The sequence below is a fragment of the Gobius niger genome (assembly GCF_951799975.1).
Source record: "Gobius niger genome assembly, chromosome: 12".
Lineage (NCBI taxonomy): Eukaryota > Metazoa > Chordata > Actinopteri > Gobiiformes > Gobiidae > Gobius > Gobius niger.
The window spans coordinates 14,157,131-14,176,488 of record NC_136863.1 but is presented as its reverse complement, the minus strand read 5'-3'; the positions used below and the strand labels follow the sequence as shown (position 1 = coordinate 14,176,488).

At 40.3% G+C, this 19,358-nt stretch overlaps 1 protein-coding gene across 1 annotated transcript in view; it reads right to left on the bottom strand.

Annotated features, from left to right (window-relative positions):
- Positions 1-13,892: 13,892 nt before the first annotated feature.
- LOC306971833 (neural-cadherin-like) overlaps positions 13,893-19,358 on the bottom strand; it is a 98,665-nt gene continuing 93,199 nt past the window's right edge. The window contains exons 32-33 of the mRNA XM_079568231.1: positions 17,821-17,975; positions 13,893-14,954 (exon numbers count right to left, since the gene is read on the bottom strand). Coding sequence (XP_079424357.1) covers positions 14,391-14,954; positions 17,821-17,975 — 719 coding nt within the window. The 3' untranslated portion in view covers positions 13,893-14,390. The remainder of the gene's footprint in view (positions 14,955-17,820; positions 17,976-19,358) is intronic.

Genomic DNA, 19,358 nt, shown 5'->3' with positions numbered 1-19,358 from the left:
TACAGAGGTGTGTTTAGGTAACTTAAGTGGTAGTAACTAGGTACTTTTAGTGGTAAGACCTAGACCATCAGTGATATATAGTAAGAATGGGCTTATGTAGGTTATGATAGCTGGTACTGATATGATGGTTGCTTATGATTATGATGACTTTGTGAATAAACAAAAAGTAATACATTTAATAACACATGAGTCTCTTTATTTTGATGAAAACACAGAGAAAGCAAGAAAAACATTTATACATTTATTACATTTTGGTATACATTCTCCTAAATAGGTTTTCCCATACAGGCAAATAATCTGTATTTACATCCCTGGACTTTTATGTACAAATGACTGTAGTTAACCAGTAATTAATACAGCAACCCCACAGACTTACCAGTTACAACACTTGTAATTACCAGGTAATTAACACAACTCACGGGCCGTATTCTAAAGTGAGACAAAGCTGGTAACTACCAAGGACTTACCAGTTACAACACTTGTAATTACCAGGTAATTAACACAACTCACGGGCCGTATTCTAAAGTGAGACAAAGCTGGTAACTACCAAGGACTTACCAGTGACAACACTTGTAATTACCAGGTAATTAACACAACTCACGGGCCGTATTCTAAAGCGAGAAAAAGCTGGTAACTACCAAGGACTTACCAGTTACAACATTTGTAATTACCAGGTAATTAACACAACTCACGGGCCGTATTCTAAAGCGAGACAAAGCTGGTAACTACCATGGACTTACCAGTTACAACACTTGTAATTACCAGGTAATTAACACAACTCACGGGCCGTATTCTAAAGCGAGACAAAGCTGGTAACTACCAAGGACATACCAGTGACAACACTTGTAATTACCAGGTAATTAACACAACTCACGGGCCGTATTCTAAAGTGAGACAAAGCTGGTAACTACCAAGGACTTACCAGTTACAACACTTGTAATTACCAGGTAATTAACACAACTCACGGGCCGTATTCTAAAGCGAGACAAAGCTGGTAACTACCAAGGACTTACCAGTTACAACACTTGTAATTACCAGGTAATTAACACAACTCACGGGCCGTATTCTAAAGCGAGTCAAAGCTGGTAACTACCAAGGACTTACCAGTTACAACACTTGTAATTACCAGGTAATTAACACAACTCACAGGCCGTATTCTAAAGCGAGAAAAAGCTGGTAACTACCAAGGACTTACCAGTTACAACACTTGTAATTACCAGGTAATTAACACAACTCACGGGCCGTATTCTAAAGCGAGAAAAAGCTGGTAACTACCAAGGACTTACCAGTTACAACACTTGTAATTACCAGGTAATTAACACAACTCACGGGCCGTATTCTAAAGCGAGACAAAGCTGGTAACTACCATGGACTTACCAGTTACAACACTTGTAATTACCAGGTAATTAACACAACTCACGGGCCGTATTCTAAAGTGAGACAAAGCTGGTAACTACCAAGGACTTACCAGTTACAACACGTGTAATTACCAGGTAATTAACACAACTCACGGGCCGTATTCTAAAGCGAGACAAAGCTGGTAACTACCAAGGACTTACCAGTTACAACATTTGTAATTACCAGGTAATTAACACAACTCACGGGCCGTATTCTAAAGCGAGACAAAGCTGGTAACTACCAAGGACTTACCAGTTACAACACTTGTAATTACCAGGTAATTAACACAACTCACAGGCCGTATTCTAAAGCGAGACAAAGCTGGTAACTACCAAGGACTTACCAGTTACAACACTTGTAATTACCAGGTAATTAACACAACTCACGGGCCGTATTCTAAAGCGAGACAAAGCTGGTAACTACCAAGGACATACCAGTGACAACACTTGTAATTACCAGGTAATTAACACAACTCATGGGCCGTATTCTAAAGTGAGACAAAGCTGGTAACTACCAAGGACTTACCAGTTACAACACGTGTAATTACCAGGTAATTAACACAACTCACGGGCCGTATTCTAAAGCGAGACAAAGCTCGTAACTACCAAGGACTTACCAGTTACAACACTTGTAATTACCAGTTAATTAACACAACTCACGGGCCGTATTCTAAAGCGAGACAAAGCTGGTAACTACCAAGGACTTACCAGTTACAACACTTGTAATTACCAGTTAATTAACACAACTCACGGGCCGTATTCTAAAGCGAGAAAAAGCTGGTAACTACCAAGGACTTACCAGTTACAACACTTGTAATTACCAGGTAATTAACACAACTCACGGGCCGTATTCTAAAGTGAGACAAAGCTGGTAACTATAGGGACTTACCAGTTACAACACTTGTAATTACCAGGTAATTAACACATTTCACGGGCCGTATTCTAAAGCGAGACAAAGCTGGTATGTCCCAAGACTTACCAGTTACAACAGTTGTAATTACCAGGTAATTAGCAGGTAAGTTTGTAAGTTGTTAAGTTGCATAACTTACCAGTTACATCACTTGTAATTACCAGGGACATTTCAGGATTTTTGACATAGGGCCTCATCTCCTAGTTATCCAGAGTGTTGTTGATTTCTGGAGATATATTTACTTTTTAATTCAAGCAGTCCTTATATTTTAAGAGTTTAGTGGTGCTAGGCTAGTGCTGGGCTAAAATCAACAGCACTCTGGAAAATTAGGAAATTAAGCCCTATGTCAAAAATCCTGAAAAATCCCTTTAACAGAACTCAGGGGCCATATTCTATATCGAGACAAAGCTGAAAAGTTCCAAGATTTACCAGTTACAACACTTGTAATTAGCCAGAAATAACGGGCAATTAACAGTAAGGTTACGTTTTCAACAGGAGTCTCTGAACAACGTGTTCTCAAGATCCTGCCTGCGGGTCCATAAGCCTTGTTTCCATCAACAAAAAACAGCAATTCTTCTTCTGGTTCTGAGGCTTCTTATTTTCTTTGGTAGCCAAGGAGAGGAGCCTGCGATTCCACCGAATGGACTGTGGACTTAAGAACTTCATTCAGTCGTCAGTTGTCCTCACACTGGCGGGGTAGATACAGGTGAAGGTTACCTCTGCAATACATAATGTTTATAAAGTAATTGCGTGTTAAACATTATTCTGTTCTAACAGCAGGTGAATAGCATTATCACTTACATTTTTTTTGACCCATCGGTGTGCCTCTTCTTGGAAGCAGGACCTAAAAAATGTAAGTGGAAGATGTAATTTTAGTTGCAAAGGTTTCTATATTTTGAACTTGTAATGAAGTTCACATAAATACATAGACTATTTTTATCTATGGCTGAGATTATCTAATTTATTTCTCTTTAGTGGATTTTGTGTGTGTGTTGGGGGGTCTTGCAATTGTAATCGCAATTGATCACATTTAATCCTGCTTCATTACGTAAATGTATCTTCTGTGAACTATAAGGAGAGTGTTCCTAACGTGTGCACACCTGAACTATGGCAATGCAAAGCTCCAGGTTAGGAACCACTGCTTTAGGCAACAGTTTGTGCTTCCAACTATACATTTAGTCCATCTGTGTCACACTCACAAATTATTAGGATCCAATTTGTATACACGTGTGCCTTAGTCCATGTAAATGCGACCACATGAAAGAAAATAACCCCCAAATAAGTTTGTCTAGAGCCAGCTAAAGCTTCAGTGAAATTAAAATAACAAACAGCTTTAGCAAGTGCATTACATTTACTCACTTTTAAAGTGAAGAGCTGAGAATCTTTCAGGGAATGCTTCTCATCCTCACATGGAAAACGGTCCAAATCTACACGGCGCTTCTAATGTCAGTGCACGAGCGGCCTCAGGTCTACTGTAACAAAACTTTTAACAACATGCACATGTGTAAATACTTTAGTCATAGATGAGAGGTAAACAAATTAAACCTTACTCAAATCTACTTACATTCTGACTGAGTCTTTGTCAAAGTGTGTGCTTCATTTCCCTGCATTCTTCTTTTCCGCATAATGCACGACATACTGGTGGATACTGGAAAGCCTTCATGTCTTCATCCTCACAGGCCTTTAGATCACAGTGCCTTCTCTGGTATTTGTAAAATGGACAAACAGGATACTGAGGTGAGGACACTTAACCTTCCCACAACTATTGCAAAAGTCACTTTACCTTCTTCTTTGTGCATATCACTGAATTCCAATGTAGTAAGATGTTGTTGCTAGAGATGATTCTCTAGTTGTGCAGACCCTGGAGACAATGTGGGGGAAGTGTCTTGCCCAAGGGCACAACAGCAGCATGTACCTGTGGGAGCTGGGGTCATCTAGGTAAAAAGGAGAGAGTAAAGAATTAGCCTCATTCCCATTTGTGACAGTTTTATGTCAAACACCAAAAGAAACTGTCCTTTTTCTTAAATTAATTCCAATAGAATTCTCAGATTAAATTAAACAGATAAATGTAATGCACAGGGATGGCCTGGTCAACCAGCTGCTCTTGCTTTCTGCTCAAAGACAAGAGTATCTGGGACTTTTCTCACAGCCAATCATTCAACACATTTTATAAATCGATCCAATCAGAGACGCCAGTTTGTAAATGAAGACTCTCAAATCACATCGCATTCAGAACAAACTTTATCACTTCTGTTACCTGTAATTAAAATAATTAAGCTTTTTTCCTGATTTGACACAAGATGAGTGCAATATTTGACAATTAAGTGTAGTGGGATGGGTCGGCAATGGCATGTTCTCCAGATTACATGTTTCTCCCATCCTGCGATCAATCTACACATTTGTGTGTGAATTGGAGAAGCGCGTTAGCTAGCTGGCTCAAGATCCATTGCAAGCAGGAAAAAGAGGCAAAAGAAACCCCAAAACACAACAAACAGATCTCAGAATCGATTTGATTCAACATTATCTTAAAAAGGGACCATTGTACTCGTTTATATTCCATCCTTTAAGGCCCATTCAAAGCAGTTTTATACTGTTTATTTTGGATCAGCGCTTTTACTCAAAGATCATTTTAGAATCATTTCTTGCTTAAGCCCTAAGAAGTTATCACGGAGTTAAATTCTCAAAACTCTGCCTGTTTGCTCCTCTACACAGACGGAGGGGGGCAGGGGCGGGCGGAGCGTCTCGGTGCTGGTGTTACGTTAAGGGGCAGACAGCGTTTAGGATTTATGGAGACAATGCTGAAAACAGCGATATTAACGTTACTTGCACTTTACAGTGGCTAATTGCGTGCATATTTAATTAGGTCCTCGCGGTAATTTGGAAGGATTTTTCTTGTAAGACTCGGGCGGATGTGCGTCACGGTCGCCGTTTTAAAAAATGAGCGGGAAAGGTCAGACGCTACGCTTTATCGACTAACAGTACAGTCTGAAGCATAAATAATTCTCCTGGGTCAAACTACCTGCAAACTGAAGTCAGACATGTCATTTCGTTGGATATTAATGAAGTATATTACCTTATTTCGGTGGCTTAGGTGGTCTACGTTGCTTCACTTCAGCTCCCACAGCAGCGCACTGCGGCTGCGCAGAACCAAAACGTAACTCCAACCGAGGCACGCAAGCGTCATGACGTCATGACGCTCGCGTTCACAGACTCCACACCGCGCTGAAGAGCGTAGATCTGCAGTCTGAATAAGGTAGTACGCTTTATTAATATCCAACGATATGACATGTCTGACTTCAGTTTGCAGGTAGTTTGACCCAGGAGAATTATTTATGCTTCAGACTGTACTGTTAGTCGATAAAGTCTGACCTTTCCCGCTCATTTTTTTTAAACGGCGACCGTGACGCACATCCGCCCGAGTCTTACAAGAAAAATCCTTACAAATGACCGCGAGGACCTAATTAAATATGCACGCAATTAGCCTCTGTAAAGTGCAAGTAACGTTAATATCGCTGTTTTCAGCATTGTCTCCATAAATCCTAAACGCTGTCTGCACCTCAACGTAACACCAGCACCGAGACGCTCCGCCCGCCCCTGCCCCCCTCCTTCTGTGCAGAGCTTTGTATGGGCCTTAAAGGATGGAATATAAACGAGTACAATGGTCCCTTTTTAAGATAATGTAGAATCAAATCGATTCTGAGATCTGTTTGTTGTGTTTTGGGGTTTCTTTTGCCTCTTTTTCCTGCTTGCAATGGATCTTGAGCCAGCTAGCTAACGCGCTTCTCCAATTCACACACAAATGTGTAGATTGATCGCAGGATGGGAGAAACATGTAATCTGGAGAACATGCCATTGCCGACCCATCCCACTACACTTAATTGTCAAATATTGCACTCATCTTGTGTCAAATCAGGAAAAAAGCTTAATTATTTTAATTACAGGTAACAGGAGTGATAAAGTTTGTTCTGAATGCGATGTGATTTGAGAGTCTTCATTTACAAACTGGCGTCTCTGATTGGATCGATTTATAAAATGTGTTGAATGATTGGCTGTGAGAAAAGTCCCAGATACTCTTGTCTTTGAGCAGAAAGCAAGAGCAGCTGGTTGACCAGGCCATCCCTGTGCATTACATTTATCTGTTTAATTTAATCTGAGAATTCTATTGGAATTAATTTAAGAAAAAGGACAGTTTCTTTTGGTGTTTGACATAAAACTGTCACAAATGGGAATGAGGCTAATTCTTTACTCTCTCCTTTTTACCTAGATGACCCCAGCTCCCACAGGTACATGCTGCTGTTGTGCCCTTGGGCAAGACACTTCCCCCACATTGTCTCCAGGGTCTGCACAACTAGAGAATCATCTCTAGCAACAACATCTTACTACATTGGAATTCAGTGATATGCACAAAGAAGAAGGTAAAGTGACTTTTGCAATAGTTGTGGGAAGGTTAAGTGTCCTCACCTCAGTATCCTGTTTGTCCATTTTACAAATACCAGAGAAGGTACTGTGATCTAAAGGCCTGTGAGGATGAAGACATGAAGGCTTTCCAGTATCCACCAGTATGTCGTGCATTATGCGGAAAAGAAGAATGCAGGGAAATGAAGCACACACTTTGACAAAGACTCAGTCAGAATGTAAGTAGATTTGAGTAAGGTTTAATTTGTTTACCTCTCATCTATGACTAAAGTATTTACACATGTGCATGTTGTTAAAAGTTTTGTTACAGTAGACCTGAGGCCGCTCGTGCACTGACATTAGAAGCGCCGTGTAGATTTGGACCGTTTTCCATGTGAGGATGAGAAGCATTCCCTGAAAGATTCTCAGCTCTTCACTTTAAAAGTGAGTAAATGTAATGCACTTGCTAAAGCTGTTTGTTATTTTAATTTCACTGAAGCTTTAGCTGGCTCTAGACAAACTTATTTGGGGGTTATTTTCTTTCATGTGGTCGCATTTACATGGACTAAGGCACACGTGTATACAAATTGGATCCTAATAATTTGTGAGTGTGTGACACAGATGGACTAAATGTATAGTTGGAAGCACAAACTGTTGCCTAAAGGAGTGGTTCCTAACCTGGAGCTTTGCATTGCCATAGTTCAGGTGTGCACACGTTAGGAACACTCTCCTTATAGTTCACAGAAGATACATTTACGTAATGAAGCAGGATTAAATGTGATCAATTGCGATTACAATTGCAAGACCCCCCAACACACACACAAAATCCACTAAACAGAAATAAATTAGATAATCTCAGCCATAGATAAAAATAGTCTATGTATTTATGTGAACTTCATTACAAGTTTAAAATATAGAAACCTTTGCAACTAAAATTACATCTTCCACTTACATGTTTTAGGTCCTGTTTCCAAGAAGAGGCACACCGATGGGTCAAAACAAATGTAAGTGATAATGCTATCCACCTGCTGTTAGAACAGAATAATGTTCAACACGCAATTACTTTATAAACATTATGTATTGCAGAGGTAACCTTCACCTGTATCTACCCCGCCAGTGTGAGGACAACTGACGACTGAATGAAGTTCTTAAGTCCACAGTCCATTCGGTGGAATCGCAGGCTCCTCTCCTTGGCTACCAAAGAAAATAAGAAGCCTCAGAACCAGAAGAAGAATTGCTGTTTTTTGTTGATGGAAACCAGGCTTATGGACCCGCAGGCAGGATCTTGAGAACACGTTGTTCAGAGACTCCTGTTGAAAACTTAACCTTACTGTTAATTGCCCGTTATTTCTGGCTAAATACAGGTGTTGCAACTGGTAAGTCTTCGGACTTGCCATCTTTGTCTCGCGTGAGGTGGCCCGTGAGGTCTGTTAATTACCTGGTAATTACGAGTGTTGTAACTGGTAAATCTTGGAACTTTTCAGCTTTGTCTCGATATAGAATATGGCCCCTGAGTTCTGTTTAAGGGATTTTTCAGGATTTTTGACATAGGGGATAATTTCCTAATTATCCAGAGTGCTGTTGATTTTAGCCCAGCACTAGCCTAGCACCACTAAACTCTTAAAATATAAGGACTGCTTGAATTAAAAAGTAAATATATCTCCAGAAATCAACAACACTCTGGATAACTAGGAGATGAGGCCCCATGTCAAAAATCCTGAAATGTCCCTGGTATATTACAAGTGATGTAACTGTTAAGTAATGCAACTTAACAGCTTACAAACTTACCTGCTAATTACCTGGTAATTACAAGTGTTGTAACTGGTAAGTCTTGGGACATACCAGCTTTGTCTCGCTTTAGAATACGGCCCGTGAAATGTGTTAATTACCTGGTAATTACAAGTGTTGTAACTGGTAAGTCCTTGGTAGTTACCAGCTTTGTCTCGCTTTAGAATACGGCCCGTGAGTTGTGTTAATTAACTGGTAATTACAACTGTTGTAACTGGTAAGTCCTTGGTAGTTACCAGCTTTGTCTCGCTTTAGAATACGGCCCGTGAGTTGTGTTAATTAACTGGTAATTACAACTGTTGTAACTGGTAAGTCTTGGGACATACCAGCTTTGTCTCGCTTTAGAATACGGCCCGTGAGTTGTGTTAATTACCTGGTAATTACAAGTGTTGTAACTGGTAAGTCCCTATAGTTACCAGCTTTGTCTCGCTTTAGAATACGGCCCGTGAGTTGTGTTAATTACCTGGTAATTACAAGTGTTGTAACTGGTAAGTCCCTATAGTTACCAGCTTTGTCTCGCTTTAGAATACGGCCCGTGAGTTGTGTTAATTACCTGGTAATTACAAGTGTTGTCACTGGTAAGTCCTTGGTAGTTACCAGCTTTGTCTCACTTTAGAATACGGTCCGTGAGTTGTGTTAATTACCTCGTAATTACAAGTGTTGTCACTGGTAAGTCCTTGGTAGTTACCAGCTTTGTCTCACTTTAGAATACGGCCCGTGAGTTGTGTTAATTACCTGGTAATTACAAGTGTTGTCACTGGTAAGTCCTTAGTAGTTACCAGCTTTGTCTCACTTTAGAATACGGCCCGTGAGTTGTGTTAATTACCTGGTAATTACAAGTGTTGTAACTGGTAAGTCCTTGGTAGTTACCAGCTTTGTCTCACTTTAGAATACGGCCCGTGAGTTGTGTTAATTACCTGGTAATTACAAGTGTTGTAAGTGGTAAGTCCTTGGTAGTTACGAGCTTTGTCTCGCTTTAGAATACGGCCCGTGAGTTGTGTTAATTACCTGGTAATTACAAGTGTTGTAACTGGTAAGTCCTTGGTAGTTACCAGCTTTGTCTCACTTTAGAATACGGCCCGTGAGTTGTGTTAATTACCTGGTAATTACAAGTGTTGTAACTGGTAAGTCCTTGGTAGTTACCAGCTTTGTCTCGCTTTAGAATACGGCCCGTGAGTTGTGTTAATTACCTGGTAATTACAAGTGTTGTAACTGGTAAGTCTGTGGGGTTGCTGTATTAATTACTGGTTAACTACAGTCATTTGTACATGAAAGTCCAGGGATGTAAATACAGCTTATTTGCCTGTATGGGAAAACCTATTTAGGAGAATGTATACCAAAATGTAATAAATGTATAAATGTTTTTCTTGCTTTGTCTGTGTTTTCATCAAAATAAAGACACTCATGTGTTATTACATGTATTACTTTTTGTTTATTCACAAAGTCATCATAATCATAAGCAACCATCATATCAGTACCAGCTATCATAACCTACATAAGCCCATTCTTACTATATATCACTGATGGTCTAGGTCTTACCACTAAAAGTACCTAGTTACTACCACTTAAGTTACCCAAACACACCTCTGTAATTACCAGGAATGTACCACTGCAACTACATAGTAATTACCTCTGTAAGTACCAGGGATGTACCACCGTAATTACCTGTTAATTACCTCTGTAAGTACCAGAGATGTACCACCGTAATTACCTGTTAATTACCTCTGTAAGTACCAGGGATGTACCACCGTAATTACCTATTAATTACCTCTGTAAGTACCAGGGATGTACCACCGTAATTACCTGTTAATTACCTCTGTAAGTACCAGGGATCTACCACCGTAATTACCTGTTAATTACCTCTGTAAGTACCAGGGATGTACCACCGTAATTACCTGTTAATTACCGGGCCGTATTCTAAAGCGTTACCAGTTTTGGTAATTTTTTATTAACCAGATTAGTGTGTGGATGTTCCTTCCTCGTGTTAAATACAGATGAAACTGAGATCATTGTCTTTGGCCCACAAAAACACTGAGAGGCTGTCATTGGTCATCTTGAAGCTCTTCAGTAGAACCTAAAAATCAAGTTAGAAATCTAGTGGTAACCATGGACTGAATTTCAACAGTCATAAAAAACAAAGTAAAAAAAAAACATAGTATCTACATCTGATTTGGAGAGACTTATTAATGTGTTTGTCTCTAGCCGGTTAGACTGTAATGGCCTGTTCACTGGCCTTTCCAAACGAGCTGTTACATCCAAAATGCTGCGGCTCGAGTCCTGACCAGAACCAGGAAGTACAACCACATTAGTCCAGTGCTCCGGTCTCTGCACTGGCTTCCTGTCGTTCAGAGAATGGACGGTAAACACTTTATTTTACACTATACCCTATAACTATACCCTTGTTACAGGGTAGCTACCAAATGTAGTACAATGTAATGTGTAACAGTGTGTAATGTACCTATGTGTTACATACACGATGGAATAACATGTATTTGTAGTTTGGAAGTACATAATGTAACAAGACATAAGACCCTATACTCTGACCCTAACCTTAAGCCCTAACCCTAAGGGTATTATGTCTTTTTACAAAAAGTACCTCCAAAGTACTGTTACAAAGCAGATGACATTGTATTAAATTTAGTTTGGTACAATGTATCAAGGTAGTGTAAAATAAAGTGTAACCGAATAGACTTTAAAGTAGCTCTGCTTGTGTACAAGTCTCTTCATGGTCAGGCAAAGTTCATCTTGTTGACTTGTTACAGCCGTATGAACCCCCTCGGGCCATGAGAACCTCAGGGGGGGGTCTCCTGGTGGTTCCTAGAGTCACGACTGAACGCGGTGAGGCTGTGTTTCAGGTTCATGCTGCAAAGACCTGGAACATTCACAGTGAGAATGTGAAACAGCACACTTATTTACTGCTGCTTATGGCAGTTGATTGTATTTTAACCAATTTTAATATATCATTTTAATATATACATATTTGTATTTTTATATATTTTTATGAATTGTATCGATTAATTTGTTTTATTGCTTTTTATCGTGTTTTTCTTGTGTTTGTGTGTTTTCGGTGTTGCTGTGAGGCACACTGTGCTTGTTTTTGTGCCTTTTGCTGTATAAATAAAATAAAACCTATAGCCTGGGGATATATATGCATTTTTTAATTGCATTCCCACTCAGACAGAATAATTTCAACATAAACTTAAATTAATTCTATTTATTTGCTCATTATTCCCATTGATTTTTGCGGACCATTCATAATATTCTGCTAACACTGATGACAACAAAATGCCAGGGCTACCAGGATATTTGTGCAATTTCATACAGCAAAACGTTTGAATGCCTGTTCAAATGGATGTTCACACAATGTTTTTTTAGACTACGTGTTCTGCCTATACTGCTACACTCTTCAAAGAGTTTTGGTGCCCTCTACTGTTGGAAAAATATATTACAAGACAGTATATATTATTATAATAAAAGGCCTTATATTCTTACAATAAAAGGCCTTTTTCTCTACTACTGTAGATGTAGTAGCAGATGTAGTAGTAGTAGTAGTAGTAGTAGTAGTAGTAGTAGTAGTAGCAGTAGTACTTTCACTTAGTAGTCTAAGTAGCCTACAGTAGTAATTTAAGTGAGGTGTATTAAGCCTCAGAGACTTTACTCTCTGAGTTTCAAGTACTTTTCAGCCACTAAATTAAACTTAAATGTTTAGTTCAAAAAGAGGTGTTTTTGTGCTGAGGGACACATTTTATTTTGGTTCACAATGGCTGATATTTTTTATCTCATCACAAAGAAGTTAAGAAATGTGATAGCTCCCTCGATTCTTTTTGTGTGTGGTCCCTCCAGCCAACATGCATTTATTCTGCTTATGAAGGTAAAATATTCAAATATTCAATGAGAAGCACAAAACATCTGTGCCAATTTAATCCAAGTCCTGAGGACCAATGAAAAATGTAATATTGCCTCTGTTGCATTATTATGGAAAACCTTGGTTTAGTTTAGGATGTGAATGTTTTTTTTTTCTTTTAATATTCTGATATTAATTCATAAATAGCATATATTTCATTTCAGAAGAATAAACAAAGGCGTGTCATTGACATATTTATAACCAGAATAAATATGGTTCCAGGGGCCCAAACGATTCCATGAATCACTGCTGGGGAACTGAGAAGTTATTGGGGCTTTATATATAGATATTCTCCTAAACAAGAAAATCACCTACATCCTCATAGATTTTATTAGGGGAGCCAGTATTTGTGGAGGCAATTGTATTCTATGTTATAAATAGGTTTGCCACCAGTACATGAACTGTACATCTTTCAATAAAACCATAATTCTGGATCTTTGCATTTCAGGATTTTGCTGAGGAAGAAAGAAAAACATAAAGACTAGGATGTAAAGGAAGAGTTTTGAACTAAAGTCTTACATTCACCCCAACTCAGATCAGTCCTGTGCAAATGCGTAGGGTAATTTATGCTTTGTTTCTCAACTTGAAGGAGCCTGTGTACACAAGAAAAGCTGCTGCGAGTGTGTTGTCAAGTAGCTTAGGCAAGCAATTAATCATGCATACAATAGCTAATAAGTGGAAACATATTACATCAAAATTATAATTCGCCTTCCCAGAGATAATGAACTGGTTCAAGGGCCTTAAGATCCTTCTCTTAGAAATCCCTCTTGTGTTCAGCAGAGATAAACAGCCTTTTTAGTAATGCAGTGGCAGACTCTGGCCGGTAGGTGACACTGTGTCCACACATGACCAGACTGCCGTATATGAAGATGTATATAATGATCCAAATGTAAATGATACAAATTAATACAAAACTGATAATTATGTGCGCGCTACAGGGGCGCTCCAATCTCTCAGCGTGCTGCATAGGAAGGTGTGAAGGCAGAATACAGACATCAGGAACCGTTTCCCCCAGCGGTTTGCTCCAGTGTCACAGCTGTTTAACTGCAGTACAGCCAACCAATTAAATATGGTGGAGTAGGGCAGCCTGCTGGGACCCCTGCCGTTCCTGAGTTCAAACTGGAGATTCCCAGAAGCTGAGGTCAGACGTCAATGGGCGCCGGACATGAATGATTAATTTGACTTTGTTCTCATGAAAGCCACTTGTTTCTGGAGATGATCTTTGCAGGCTGATGGGAACAGATGTTATGCTTAAGTGATACATTTTGTCCTCCAAAATCAATGCCAGGAGTGACGCCACGGAAAGCAAATTGAAAGTACTTAGCAGCAATAAGAATGTGTCTGTCATAACAACGACATCTTATTCTGTGTCTGCTGAACATCTTGATGGGAGAAAAGAAAAATAGCGACACACCGTGACCGGCATTTGATGATAAAAGTAAGTTTGAACTTCAAAGAAACACAAGATTTGATCGCTAATCTGAACCCGTGCCGGAACATGATCAAGCTCCAAATATTATCAAAGATACTCATTTATTTAAAAGGAAATAGATAATACAAATGAAACAAAATCATTTTGTCACATAAACAATTTCATGAGTCATTAACAACCAAAGGGAAGCGGCAGCGTCTCGAGGGAAACTCATTTGCCTTCTTACTCGCGCACATTACTCTTATGAGTCTGATGACATGAAAAGCTCTGACACGGGGCGCTTCCCAAAAGTGCTTTCTGTGGAATAAATACTGTACAGTGCAATGCCAAGTAAACAATAAATTACATTTCTCATTCGTTGGTAAACATTTTGATATCAAAGAGGGTAACTGTTCAAAGTTTCATCAATGCAGTACATATACGTAGACTTCACACAGACCCTAAGCAACCTCCTACTCCAGTCTTCCCACATTTAATTATCTCCCTTTGGAATAGCACCAGCACCCTCTGGAAAGTGTTGCTCCTGTCATCCAATTCAGCACTTTGTTTATTTGACGTCTAGCCTCAGCCGCTCTTCTCACAGTTGACCTGCCCTCTGCTCTCCTTCGCCCGGTCTCTCTGGCCTTCCGCGGTCCTAGAGTCTCCTCCTCTGAAATCGCTCACCACGGCTTTGAGCGTTTTGAACCTGTCCATCCGTCCGCTCTGCTGCCTCGCTTCTGAACCCTGAGATGCGCTTAGGGAGCTGAGGGAGCGCACCGCAGCCAGGCCCCGCTCCTTGCCCTTGGGACGGCGCGGCGTTGTCATGGTGCCCAACTCCCCCGGGTGATCCATGTCCCTGATCACCTCGCACAGGTAGCGGGCCAAATCCTGACTGGAGAAGGACAGAGTTTTGGGGGAACGGCGGAAAGTCAGAGGCGAAGGCAACGTCTCTGTCTCCGAGGAGGGGATGGCCAGACGCAAGGCAATGGCGGCGTTTCCGTTCCCGTTCGGGAGGCTCTTCTTGCTGTTGGTGTCCTGGGACTGTTTGGGGTTCGGGTAGGAGATGCTGCTTTGCGGGTAGCTGTAGCGTAGAGACTGTGCCGGGCTGGCCTGGAGGGAACGTTGGAGCTCCACCATGTTGAAGGCATTCTGGAACAGAGGGTATTAGCAATTAATCATGGGGTGCCTGTCAGGTTCAAGAATTTGTCCATGGATCCCAAAGGTGAGTACATCTGTGACATGACACTGCCCCCACCTTGCCTATGTATGAATGTAAAGTGCATTATTAGGAATGAACAATGGTCAACGGCATTGCTTTCATAAAATTGTTCTCGTGAAGCACGATAAAATCCAATTATTATTGAGATTATCAAACACGGTGCTGTTTCGAATTCCACACTAAAGCCGTTGACATTGACAGTCTGTGGTATAGGAACGATGCAGTCAGCCTAATGCCTGTGCTCACAAACAAACCTGTTAGAAGTCTAGATCCATGTTAGCACAGACATGTTGGCAACAGCAGCACGACTATTGATTATTCAAGTAATTAATTATCTGATTGCAAAGCTGGGAAAAATGCTATTACCAGCACAATTACAAGAGAGGCATTAGCAGCTATTGGTGCGTACTTGTTTTATTTCAACTAATTAACTCACACGCTCACGTCTCTCGAGTCTGAATATTTGGACTCCACTTTTAAATCCCCTGCATTTTAAAACAAGGTGACTTGTATTTTGCGTAGATGTGCATAATTGTATTTATTTTAACCTGTTACTTGCCATCCCCCTTATCAGGGGGCTCGGGTTAGGGTTATGAGATTATGAATAGGTTTAGGAACAGCAAATGTCATGCAAGTTGTGCTTCACTCACACAGATCTTACACATAGGTTTAGAAGGCATATAGGCTGTAAGATCTCCTGTCAATATGCATTGAGATTTAGATTATGCGTAATTGCTAACCCTAACCCTAAACCTAACAGGTTAAAAAGGATTTGCAAACAAGCAGGATCACGATTAGAATTGAAACACATTTTCTAAAGTCCACATTCAGTTCACTGTGCACTTTTTAACTATGTCCAGGAGCAAGATTTGAGCAAACACTGAAATATTAAAGGCCTGGCCCTTTTACCTGATATATTTTTACAAGTGGGATCAAATTTGTTTTGTTCTTCAGTATTTTGTAAAAGAAAACATTTGTGAGAAAACACCTTTGAGAGCCATGTGCATCTAATTGTGAAACATTATCTAGCAGGCAAGTTGTTGTTGCAACATTACTGTGACAGTTCTGTTGCCTGAAAGTTTTGAAACGTGCTTATAAAGAGTTCCCTGTGAAGAATTGGGGTGTTACAAATGCATTTGGGGAAGCTAGAGTTGAGTTAAGATCACAGCTAACAATTGAAAATGTTCCCATTCCCTCTATCATTGTGTTTAAACAAAACAATTCAGTATCAGGCCTTTAAATGCCAAACCATTACAAGGAGCACATACATCTCAGAATAGGGTCGTAGAAGTTTAAACAGCAGAACAACCTTCCAGCCCTTCTTGGAGCTTCAGGACAGTGAGGGAAGGATGAGGGACTCGTTCAGGCAAAGGGGTCTTGGGTCCACTGGTCTCTCAGGCAATGATGGGGTCGGTCAGTCAAAACACTTGAACTCTTTATTCTTGACTGCAATTCATTTTGCAGCCCTGGTTATGTGTTAAATGTGTCATACGCACAAAGTCCCATTAAAGCTATTAAACACGTGATAACGTGATAATGTGGACTTCACAAGAACTCACTTTAACTGTACTTTCACGACTGCAAAATAAATCAATATGTACTTGCCAAATACATACTATAAATAGTATTCCCCAGAGTGGGACTGGAGCTGGGCTAAAAAGCTATTTAAGTATGCTGCCCCATCAAACCAGAAAATAATATAACCTGAAACTGTCAGAGCGGGTTACTATGGGGGAATTTAAGCACATTTAAGGGATCAAGGAAAGAGTGTGCAAACTTTGAACTGAAAATACTCTTCTGATCTCTGTGCTTGTACTTAACGGGATAGTTTCTTCCCCTCGTTTTATAAGATGGAGGAAATTGTGCCATATAAGATTCATGTTGCGTGTCACTAATCAATGGAATTGGTTGTTTGTTCTCTGCAGCTTTCTACAAAGACATTTAGTTGTTCCTTCATCAAATACATACAGTTGTTTGGTTTCGTTCATGGATTTTTAAGAGATACTTAAAGGGACTATACCTAATTTTGAACCTTTTTAGTCAAAACATGGCGAAATGGGCATTTTTACAGAGTCACTATGTGAAGGTTAACCCCTTTTCGTCACATATATTTGGGTTGAACATACACAACATCAACAAATCATAATACGGCGCAATTTATTACACACTTTTATGGGGCAAAAATAATTTTACCCCACAAAAAGAAAAAGAAAAAGTCAGGCATAGCTCCTTTAAGTCTCTCTCCCCTCTTTCATCAGGAAGTGCAGACCAATCATATACTCCTGTCTGCTGTTATTTATTAGAAATCACACTCATCAAAAGGTTTAAGGAAGTGAACTTGTATTTATTTCCCCCCCTTTTTATTTAAATGGCTGATGAAGTTGCTGCGGTCTGGAACGGTTTGTCTTTTCTCTCTGACCCCAATTTCACCAGTGGACACATCTGTGACCCGAATACCATTCTCCTACTTCACAAATGACTGTACTGTAAGGGAAATTTAACCCTTTCTGTGGAACATTCCAGATTAAATTCTTGCCACATCACAAGAGCAACTAAACAGATGCATAAACAAACAGGTAAGCAAAATCAAAGCAAGACATTTGGGGGAGGATTTGATTAAACACAAACTACCATGACAATTTAAAAATGCTCATTCTACCAACCAAGTATGAACTTCTTGAATTGGCATTGTTTAGTATGGTTTTGACCTTTTTCCTGAAATGATCTTGGAACCACAGTCAGTGCTCTTGACCCCATAGCCGACCCGTGAATGATCCATAAGCCTGTTGTCTTTACCTGGTCCTGCTCGCCACCGCCCTCCTCGTCATAGTTGAGCACGTTCTCCCGAATGTCCTCCCACTCCCCATGGTGCGCTGACACGTGGTACACTCCCTCCTTCAGGCCCTTGTGTCTCCTCCAGCACGAGAACAGGAACAGTCCCAGCATCAACACTGGGGGGCGCCAGAGAGCAGCGGGTTAGCGGCGCAGCAGGAGCAACTTGCACATAATTAAAGCCATAGAGTGTGCACAGAAAACATTATCTTTGGGTGTGTGTGTGTGTCAGTGATGTTTACAATGTAAGACGGTAAAAATGAAATCGAGTTGAGAAAGAAATATAACACCTACCTACCTATCCTTGTGAATTGCATAGGGCCACTCCAGTACTACGAGTTAAACCTGGTTTGGCATCTCTCTCTCTCTCTGATTTGTTCTGTTAGATCTATTAGTTCACCTCGCATGTAAAGTAAAGACATACTAATGAAACGCTCACAGAATCGGAGGCAGCACCTTCCACCTATTGCCTTTGAAGTTGCTGTTTTTCGGTCTTATCAAATGCCGCAGTTCCTCGGAAGCCTATTAAGTGAATTTGTACTCCTCCCAGTTGAACGGCAAAAGCCTTCGGTGGCTCAGCTCCACCACACGAAGGGGGGAAACGCCGCACAAGCCGAGCAGGGAAAAGGTCCTATAAAGCACACGCATCAATCACGGCTATTGTGTGTGCTGAATTATACAACATGCTGCACTGACCTTTAAAGTCCATTAATCTCAACCAATATTTTCCCTCCCATCTGCCGTCCCTCTCACTCCCTTCCCTTGCCTCAATATCTGTTTTTACTTGTTCTCACTTGACTCGGGCTGCGTTTTATCTCTCGAATTTTTGTTTTCTTATTCTTTTTCAGTTGTTCACATGACCGCCGTCTGCTTCTTCACCTCTCTCAAAAAGATGAGCTCTATTTCACCCAGAGTGCTGAGTGAGTTAAAGTTGAATTGGAAGTCTTCTGAGAAAGGTGGGGCATTCACATTAGTGTGTGTATTAATTGCTTTGAGAGAAATCTTTGGGGCTACACTAACTCGTGAACCAGGATGGAACAATGTTTGCCTTAATGCCTCGATAGAAAGAAAGTTGACTTAATAAAAAAGTTAAAAAAAACTTTAACAGCTCAGCTATAGGCACGAGTGGGGAGCTTTTTGTTAATCGAAGGAAATTGTGTGTTGTTCTTCATTAATTTGGCATTAGATTATGTTAGTATTTCTTTTAATGTTTGGCCCGCAAACAGCTCAGGGTGAAAGGAGGTGAAAGCGCGGAGAGATAATCAGCAGTTTTATGGAACTGAGACTCAAACCCACAATGATGAGGACAGATCAGATTTTTGCAGCCTTAAAGAAACAGGCCACCGTTTTTCTATACTGAGATATGTTCTCACCTGAGCTTAGACGAGTTGATGTGTACCTGTCTGGTCTTTATGCGTGTGCTCAGTCACGCAAAAAGACCAAAGATTCCTCTCCTCTATGGGGCCAAACGGAGGTTAGAGGTTAATAATTATAATAATAAC